Source organism: Mirounga angustirostris, unplaced genomic scaffold, assembly GCF_029215605.1.
Source record: "Mirounga angustirostris isolate CCGP_5_RB_7025 unplaced genomic scaffold, mMirAng1.0.hap1 SCAF_5, whole genome shotgun sequence".
Classification (NCBI taxonomy): Eukaryota; Metazoa; Chordata; class Mammalia; order Carnivora; family Phocidae; genus Mirounga; species Mirounga angustirostris.
Window position 1 is genome coordinate 7,568,726 of NW_026991713.1, and position 9,560 is coordinate 7,578,285.

General features: G+C 59.2%; 1 protein-coding gene across 3 annotated transcripts in view; it reads left to right on the forward strand.

Annotated features, from left to right (window-relative positions):
- Positions 1-9,401, forward strand: part of RANGAP1 (Ran GTPase activating protein 1) — a 31,173-nt gene extending 21,772 nt beyond the window's left edge. For 2 of the 3 annotated variants that reach the window (XM_064590565.1, XM_045872458.3), the window contains 8 exons: positions 17-116; positions 212-296; positions 1,338-1,518; positions 2,438-2,557; positions 4,650-4,752; positions 5,901-5,989; positions 6,228-6,349; positions 8,378-9,401. In XM_064590565.1, the coding sequence (XP_064446635.1) occupies positions 17-116; positions 212-296; positions 1,338-1,518; positions 2,438-2,557; positions 4,650-4,752; positions 5,901-5,989; positions 6,228-6,349; positions 8,378-8,447 (870 nt within the window). In that variant the 3' untranslated portion in view covers positions 8,448-9,401. The remainder of the gene's footprint in view (positions 1-16; positions 117-211; positions 297-1,337; positions 1,519-2,437; positions 2,558-4,649; positions 4,753-5,900; positions 5,990-6,227; positions 6,350-8,377) is intronic. The other variant, XM_064590564.1, reaches the window with a different exon arrangement.
- Positions 9,402-9,560: the final 159 nt, after the last annotated feature.

Genomic DNA, 9,560 nt, shown 5'->3' on the forward strand with positions numbered 1-9,560 from the left:
TTCCTCTTATTTTTAGGAGCTGAACTTGTCGTTCTGTGAAATCAAGAGAGATGCTGCTCTGGCTGTTGCTGAGGCCGTGGCGGACAAGAGCGAGCTGGAAAAGCTGGACCTCAACGGTAATAGGGGTGGGGGCCTTGGCCCAGGCCTGCCAGGCGGGCCCTGCTGCCCCTCTTGACCTTCCTACCCTCCGCCCCCTCCCGCCCGTGAACAGGCAACACGCTGGGAGCAGAAGGCTGTGAGCAGCTCCAGGAAGTGCTGGACAGCTTCCACATGGCCAAGGTGCTGGCCTCCCTCAGGTAGGGAGCTGTGAGCCGTGGCGCCTGTGGTTCTACTTTCATTCGTTCCGAAACCGTTGTTCAAGCCCCTGTCTGTGCCAGGAGCTGTGCGGGGCGTTAGGGAGGCGAGCGGAAGACAGTGAAGGTTTCTGACCCGTGGGACTGGGACTTCATTCCGGCAGGATGGGCAGGCAAGGAAAGTTAGGTTTCTGTATGTTCAGCCAAGAGGCAATAAGGGCCTTCGGAGTGGGTGAGTTGGGGAGACTTCTGAAGGGATGAGCTTTGATCTGAGCTGAGATAGATCAGGTAGGGGAGCAGTGAGGTCAGGGTGGCAGTGGGGGTGGGCTCAGTCAGGATTGTTCTGAAAATCAGACTTGGAGACAGAGTCTGGAAGGGAAGAGATTGTTGCAGGGGGCGGGTTATGGGTTTGCGGAGCCCACATGGAGCGGGAGCAGGGGCCAGGGCGGCGGGGCTGCCTCCTCCATCTGGATGGGAGTCGGTTTGGGCCTTCAGCATCCCTCTGCCCCTAGGTCAGCTTCATTCACGTGTCAGCCCCTCACTTGTGTCCCCTCAGTGCTAGGTCTGTGCTGCTGCTAGGAATTGGGGGCTCAGGATGGCCTCGAGAGGCTCATGGTCCCAGAAGCCCCCATCCCCCTGCCCCCCACAACCGCAGCTTCCTGTGGGCAGGGAGATATGGGTGGCACAGTCCTGGCATCTCAGCCTGGGCAGTGTTCCTGCCAAGCCCCGGGCCTCAGCTGTGACAGACCATTTTCTTCCTTTTCTCTGTTTCCGTGGTGGGACTGGGGCCCATTGGGACAGGGATGAGATCTGGTTCTTCCGTGTTCACAGCATGGGCTTCCCTGGGTGATGAGAGATGAACGATGGGCTCCCTGGTGACCCACATACCCCCCCCCCGGACCCCTCCCCGGGAGCAGCTGCTCCCCCGCCCTCTGCAGGCGCCCTCCCACCTGCCTGGGGTCTATGGGTTTGTGTTGCCAGGCCTCGGAGCCCACATAGGCCGCTGGGCAGGGAGGGTCTGCTTTAGCCAATTCCCCTCTGCAGTGATGATGAGGGTGAGGATGATGAGGAGGAGGAAGAGGAGGAGGAAGAGGAAGGAGAAGAAGAGGAGGAGGAAGAAGAGGAGGAGGAGGAGGAGGAAGAGGAGGAGGAGGAGGAAGAGGCACAGCAAGGGCCAGGAGAGCAGTCCACAGCATCGAGGAAGATTCTGGACCCAAACAGTGGAGTGAGTTCCCTGTCGTTTGCCAGGATCAGAGCCCTGGCCCTCGAATGTGAAATCCTGAGCCATGTTCACTGCGGGTAGTAGGTGTGGGATCCGCTTAAGTACCTTGGGTGCGAACTGTCCTTGAATGCACACTCCTGTAAGTGGAAGAAGAAAATCTTGCCAGCGTGGCTGTATTTGTACCTCAGCCCAGGTGTGTTTATTCATTTGTGCATCGTGACAGGACTAAGGCATGTATCATGGCGCTGCACTGTTCATTATGAAACACGTGTAAATATCTCTGCAAGAATAGGGTGAAAAATCAGCATAAATGGAAATTCTTTTCCGACCCATCTTGGTGACCCGTAGGGACAGCCCCCCGTTCTGGAGACCGTGGCCTACCCGGGACACTTGGTGTCCCCTTGCTTCACTAAGAGGCTGGTGTTGTCAGGACGCCCGGGTCTGTTCCCCTTAGACTCAGAGCTTCTGGAGAACTACGGGTTGGACAAGGTTCCCCACGCTCGTGTTGAATTTCAGTTTTTTCCCAGTTTAGGAAAGCATTTCAACAAGTGGCTGGGCACTCCTGTTTCAGTTGTGTGGGCGCCGCTGGTGCTCGCTGGCATTGCTTCCCCCGGCTAGACTCAGGCTCCTGGTGGGGTCCCCTTTAGCCCCCACGCACCTCCTGCGTCATTTCTGGGACATCGTGTGTCCCAGGGAGGAGCCACTTGGCCTAAGGAGGTGGCTTGCCCCCTCCCCAGAGGCTCCTGCACTAGGAGCCAGCCAGGGCAGCATCTGCGGGCCCCTCACCCTTTGGGGGACTGCCCCGTGAACCGGAGGGAGACCAGACTCTGAGCCTTGGCCGCCTGGAGTGAGGGGTGCATGTTCTGCATGAGGAGTCTGGGTTTGGACTTCTCCAGAGCCACCTGGGCCCCCTGTCCCTCAGGAGCCAGCCCCCGTGCTGTCCGCCCCGCCTCCTGCAGACGTCTCCACGTTCCTGGCTTTCCCCTCTCCAGAGAAGCTGCTGCGCCTCGGGCCCAAGAGCCCCGTGCTGATAGCCCAGCAGGTGGGTAACAGCGCTGCCAACTCCAGGCCCCTGCGTGCCTCGGATTGGGAGGGGACACTGTCAGTGGGAGTGGGGGCTGCCCGGTGTTTGTGTGTGTTTTCGTGTCGGGGTGGAATTTAGTGATTCATCAGTTGCACCTAACACCCAGTGTTCATTCCATCAAGTGGCCTCCTTAATGCCCGTCCCCCAGTTAGCCCAGTCCCCCCACCAACCTGACACCAGCAGCCCTCAGTTTGTTCCCGGTAGTTAAGAGTCTCTTATGGTTTGTCTCTCTCTCTGTTTTCATCTTATTTGTCCCGCGCTTCCCCTGTGTTCATCTGTTTTGTTTCTTAAATTCCACGTAAGAGTGAAATCATATATTTGTTTTTCTCTGACTTATTTCGTTTAGCAAAATATTCTCTAGTTCCATCCACGTCATTGCAAATGCTAAGATTTCATTTTTTGATGGCTGAGTAGTAGTCCATTTGTGTATTTCCACATTATCCTTTGTTGATGGACATCTGTGCTGTTTGCATAGTTCGGCTTTTGTGGACCTTGCTCCTGTAAACACTGGGGTGCAGGGGCCCCTTCGGATCACTATGTTTGTATTCTCTGGATAAATACCTAGATGTTTGTTTTTTAGTTTTTTTTAAAGATTTTATTTATTTGACAGAAAGAGACACAGTGAGAGAGGGAACCCAAGCAGGGGGAGCGGGAGAGGGAGAAGCAGGCTCCCGGCTGAGCAGGGAGCCCGATGCGGGGCTCGATCCCAGGACCCTGGGACCATGACCTTGAGGCAAAGGCAGATGCTTAACGACTGAGCCACCCAGTCCCCCCTAGACGTTTGTTCTTTAAATCCACAGACACATGAGTGAGTGTGACCCAGGTATCTGTCAGCCTCCAGAGGTTGCAGATGACGTGCCATGGGGGACGTGTGTGGACCACCGGACAGGCAGGCATGCCACACTCAGTGACACCTAGGGAGTTAGGGAGTTTTCCCAGGACCCTCTCGTGTGCACACATCTAGGCTCCCCGCCCAGGTTCTGCAGGACCTGCTGTTCTAGAACACCTGTCCTGCCCAGAGCTCCCACGGAGGCCACATGCCTACCGTGCCCTTGCTCCAGCCTCGCTTGTTTGCTTACTCACCAGTTCGTTCCGAGGCGGCTGGCAGGCGCCTCCTGTCTGCCAGGCACTGTCCCGGGTATTCGGTTCTGGTATTTAAGCCTTCTGGCAACCCGCCATGTAGACCCCGTTACCCTGTATTACAGATGAGAAAATAGTTTCGATGAGCCTAAGTGATAAATATAGAGAAATTAAATGGGCCCGTTCTCAGAGCTGGCTTGGCCTTTTGGCTGATGTCCTTTTTATGTTTTATCTGTGTTCTTTTTTTTCCTTCCCGTGATACAGGAGTTGAAAGGCCCACTTTTTCCTGTAATACCATTTGTCATCTCCTGTGTTAGCAAAACTGTTGTGTCCTCCATCCCCGTGAGTGGAGGTCGCACTTGGGCAGCGCACTGTGTCTGGACACTCGCACTGTTTCCCCTTGTCTCCACCTCGGTGAAGTTAAACTTCCTTGCATGTGAATGTTGTCTGTACTCTGGATTATTTGTTCAGGTTAGATTACAAGAAGGGGATCGCTGGGGCGCCTGGGTGACTCAGTCGTTAAGCGTCTGCCTTCGACTCAGGTCATGATCCCGGGGTCCTGGGATTGAGCCCCGCATCGGGCTCCCTGCTCCACGGGGCGCCTGCTTCTCCCTCTCCCACTCCCCCTGTTTGTGTTCCCTCTCTCGCTGTCTCTCTCTCTGTCTAATAAATAAATAAATAAATAAACAAACAAACAAATAAATAAAACCTTTAAAAAAAGGGGGAGGGATCGCTGGGTCATGGGAATAACCGTGGTTAATGCCGACTCACTCACTCTGTATGGATTACGTACCGCAGTGGGCCAGGCCCATGCCTAGCTCCAGGGGGACAGCGTGGGGTGAGGCAGGACCCATCCTTGCCCACCAGGGGCCTTGGCGAGACAGGCCTCTTCCAGCCAGCAGCAGAGTGCAGGCGCATCTTCACTGGGGCTCCGGCCCCTGTGACCTGCCGTTGTCTTTTGTGTCCTCAGACTGACACATCCGACCCAGAAAAGGTGGTCTCTGCCTTCCTGAAGGTGTCCTCTGTGTTTAAGGACGAAGCCACAGTGAGGACAGCCGTGCAGGATGCAGTAGGTAACACTGGGTGGGGTGGGTGGGCCGTGGCTGGCTCTGCCTCCTTGCTGCCTCAGGACATTTATAGTCCCTGGAGCCCCTTGTCCCAGCACTAATGTATGTACCACTCTCCAGCCCCTCCTGCCTATTCTGTTGGGTTCTTGCTAGGGAGTGGGTTGGCTGCTCTCCTCTCTTATTTTTTGCAGATGGGGAGACTGGGGCCTTTTCAAAGGCATAGAGTTATGTCTAGTTAGACCTCATCCAGGTGGCATCTGCCATAGGAAGACCAGCTAGTCACAGCCCCAAGGCCCTTATGGGGACGGTCCTCTCAGGAGAGGTCCTGAGAACTGAGCTTTTGTCCTCATCTGTGGGCCTGTGCACACCGTCCCTCCACCTGGGAGCCTGGAGGATGCCTGCTCTCCCGATAGCGTTCCCAGGGCTTCCCGAGATCTCTTGTCCTCCCGCCACCCTCCCTCGCTACCCCGTTCCCTCCACTGCCTCCATGGTGGCACCTTGAGCATGCGTGTCTGAGCCCCGCCGTGTGGGCCAGGCTTGGTCAGGCAGGGAGGGGAGGAAGGGCTCGGCATGAGGGAAAGGGCAGAGAGGGGTGGAGGTCCGGGCGGCACTTCGTCCTGGATTGGTGCGCTGTGGGCAGCATGGAGGCAGGAGCGCCGGTGGGGAGCGAGGCCGGGGTGGAGCCCTAAGTCAGCTCCCTGAGGTCCCAGCCCCGTGGGCATTGATGAGAGCAAGTTACCTGAATTCTGTTTTCCTGAACAGCCTAGCCTGGAAGCAGGTACCCACACAGGGCCGGTAGACCCCCCGCCCCTCCTTTCCCTCCCTTCTCTGCTCATCCCCCCCTTGCCTCCACAGTGGCTGAAACCTCCCCCGGGATGATCTTCCTCGCGGGTTGTGCAAGGTCCCCAAGCCCCTTCTCATTGAGGTCAGGACCAGAAGGGCAAGGTGTCACAGCTTGAGCAGGTTGAGCTTTCCCTTGGTGCTGGCTGTCCCCTCAGTCTGGGACGTGGGACCGCCGGCTGCCGCCCTGTGTTCACCTGACTGGGGCAGAAGGCAGGTCGCAGCCCGCGTGTGCCAGGGCCGCATGCCCTCGGCTGGTGAGCAGCCGTCTGTTGCCGCGGACTCCCTGCCCCATGGCCGCTTCTCCCTTGCAGATGCCTTGATGAGGAAGGCCTTTAGCTCACCCTCCTTCAACTCCAATGCCTTCCTTACCCGGCTCCTCATCCACATGGGTCTGCTCAAGGTGAGGCTACGGGGGTGCAGGGGGGAACCAGGGGCAGTTCGGGCCACACCCACCCCGGCCCACACCTGAGTCCTGCTGGGGCCCGGGTCTGCTTAAGCAGCTTCCCTTCATGATGGGGTTCAGCTTGACCTCGACCATGGGGATCTCGGAGCTGGGGCTGGGTGCTGGAGACCTAGGGCTTCCCACCCCAGGGGACCTTGTAGCTCACCCTGCCTGGTGCTGTGTGTTCCCTTCACAGAGTGAAGACAAGATCAAGGCCATTGCCAACTTGTACGGCCCTCTGATGGTGTTGAACCACATGGTGCAGCAGGACTACTTCCCCAAGGCCCTTGCACCCCTGCTGCTGGCGTTCATGACCAAGTGAGTGTGCCCTCGTCAGCTCACGTGGCAGCCGGGTCCCATGGATGCAGACCCCTAGTCCGTGGAGGCTTCCCTGGGCTGCTCGTTCAGGCTTGTGAGGGGCTCTCAAGCGTCCGTATTTGAGTCTCTCCTCTGCTGTGCCAGGCTGAGGATGTGGGGCTCAGGAACAGTGTCTTTTCCTGAGAGAAACAGGACATGGAACAGCCCCCATTTCCTGATGAAGCAGCGCTGGATAGTTCAGGGGTTTGCCCACAGTGCTGATCGGGGTCCTGTCCTCAGTGATGTCTCTGGGAGCAGTTCTGTGTCCGTTTCCTCAGCCACAGGGCTGAGGCCAGAGGGGCCTGTCACTCCCGCCTGCCGCAGCCACAGGCCCCTTCCCCTATGGATGCCGGATGCTCAGAGACCTGGAAACCTTGGCCTCGTCCTGGGCCATGGTGGGGCAGTGGCCACAGTTGGGTAGCAAGGAGCCTTCAGACCCCAGCGCCTACGAGGGATGGGTCGGAAGGCTCGTTCCCTGTCCTCACTGAGGTCCTCTGTGGCCCCAGCCGACTCCTGCCCTTTCTCAGGCCTCAGTCTCCCTATCTGCCCCACCAAGCTGTTGCATGAGGTTGTCTCTGGTGTCTGTGACCATCCACACTTCCTGTGAATCCAGTGCCTTGGGGGAAAGTAGGAATGGGGCAAGGAGAGAGGACATAGCCCTTGCCTCGGGGGACGTGAACAAGTGATGTGGGGTAGTCTGGCTCGGCGTGGTGAGGATCTCCGGCCAGCTTCCGGGACTGTCGGCGCCACGGCCTCTTTGCCACCACGACGTCTTGCGGTCCCATGTGCTCCTTGGGCCTCGTGCTCTCGCATGTCTGCCCACCTGCCTGCCACCACACCTGGCCCCCACTGCCGCCGTGGCCCACGCCACCCCTTCTGCTGCAGCTAGACTGGCCCTTGTGAAAAGTTGAGCTGTGGGGCCCCTGGCTGGCTCAGTCGGTGGAGCCTGCGACTCTCGATCTTGGAGTCATGAGTTCAAGCCCCACGTTGGGTGAAGAGCTGAGTGCTTGGCCCCTCTGCCAGAGTCCAGGGCAAGCCCTCACCCTGGCCGCAGAGCTCATGGCCCTGCCTCCCCACAAGGTACACTCTCCCCGTGCCTGTTCCCACACAGTAGGGGACTTGACCCCAGGGCTTAGCTCCCTGGAACATCTCCACATGATGGCCCCAGCCCCTGCCTGCCACCCCGGACAAAGCCCGGCTCCTTTTGTCTTCTTTGGCCTCTAGTCAGAATTGTTCCCTTTGCCTTTCTGTTGCCCTTGGGCTGGGCATGGACCCACAAGAAGAAACCCTCACCCTTGCCCTTGTTGGTCAGGGGCAGGCTGCCTCCTCGCAGCCGCTTGCCCGCCCCCAGCTCAGGCCTCAGTCTGTTCTACTTTAAAAGAGGGGGATTGGTAAAAGCTGTGCCTTAGGCCTCCTCTGAGGCGACTGAGTGACCACAGAGTGACAGGCACATTCCCCCTCCCTCAACTCCTGGCCCAGTGGTCTAGGATCCCAGGGCGATCCTAGACCAGGTCAGTGTCTGTGGGCTGCAGACCCTGGCCGCACCCCACACTCACCCAGCGTCCTTTCTTCATCTGTAGTGAGATTCATGATCTTGATGGTGACAATGGCCAACCCATCATCTCTGAGGGCCCGGGTGGGATTCCAGTGCCTGTGAGGACGCCGTGGCCCTGTGTCCCCTGGAAGGGCCCTCACACGGGCTGCTGGGTGGAGAGCAGGGGTCTGCTTCCTGGCTGCTCGGCCCTGCATTCCGGCCAGCTCCGGGCCGTGTGGCCTTGGGTGCATTGCTGCCCCTCTGAGCTTCACACACGCCTCACCCTGCGGTGTACGGAAGGCGGGCTCCTAACCTCTCCCTCCCAGAGCCGTCAGCCTCAGAAACCCCCGGCCCCCCGCCCCCCAATAGTGGGGAAAGGGCCCTTGCTGCAGCCTGCAGTCCCTGGCCCTGGGCTGTGTGGTGTCCCCCCCACACTGACTGTTCTTTCCTCACAGGCCTAATGGTGCCCTGGAGTCCTGCTCCTTTGCCCGTCACAACCTGCTACAGACGCTGTACAAGGTCTAGATGCGAAGCCGGCCCCCCCCCCCCCCCCCCCGGCCTGGACCAGTGACTTGGGAAGGGACTCGGATGAAGGACTCTGGCCAGAGGCAGGGAGGGTCTTCGTCGCTTGTGTCGTGTCGGTCCCCGAGTGTGCGTGTCGGTGTGGTGCGTGTGCAGGTGTGCGCTTCTTGTCAGGGCTGGGGTTTTAAGGTCTCCCTGCTGGACTGGCCCTGGTCCCACTGGAGGGGAGCTGGCCCCCCTGAGAGGGCTGCAAGCTGCTCTGCCATTAAACTCATTGCCATCTGAGGGCGCTCTGCTGCTCCATGCCTCCAGCTCGAGGCCCTGGTGGCTGTCCCCTCCCACCTTGCCTTCCCCACTCTTCTGGGCTGCCCCAAAGCCTGGGGAGTTGGTCCGTCTGCCGTCCCCTCCCTCTGTGTTGCGGCTGGGCTGAGTTTCCCGCCCTGCCTGGGGCTGCTCACCTGGTGGCTGACTTTGCCTCCTGTCACTAAGCCCAGGCCTCTAGCCACTGCCATCCCCGCTATCCATCCCTGCTGGGCTGAGCTCTACGGCCTGAAGGACAGGACCTGCTACGGGGGTGGGGCCATGGGGCGGTCAGCAGAGGGCAAGACCCTGGTTCCCAGGCCGTGTGGACAGGAAGAAAAGCCAGTGGCAGATGGTGCTGGCTCCAGACCCATGGGGCCTGCCCCTTGCTGCTGAGAAGTCTGTGACTGGCCTGGGGGCCAAGCTGGAGGGGGGCTCTTTGGCAGGCCCAAACCTGTTCTCCGGCCCAGGGGGCAGGGGCAGGGCCTGCGGAGCCTGAACTGAGCTCAGGACGCTCTTAAAGGATCTGGACAGGGTGGGGACTGCGCTGGAGCTGCCCCCCCGCCCCCCCCCCCCCCGCTCTGTGCTTTCCCCTTTGTGCTCTTTGTGTGTCTGGGCTGTGCCCGGGGCTTCACAAATAAAGTCATGTGTGGCAAGCGTGGGGACTGAGAGATTTTTCACCTTAAGTGGGCAGTTCTTGGGGCTTAGTACCTGGAGTCCCACCTTGATCTGTACGGGCTTGTCCGTCCGCAGAAGAGCCCCTGCGCCAATCTCGTGTCGTCCCACGGGGCAGCCACTCTTGCCCAGGCCCAGATG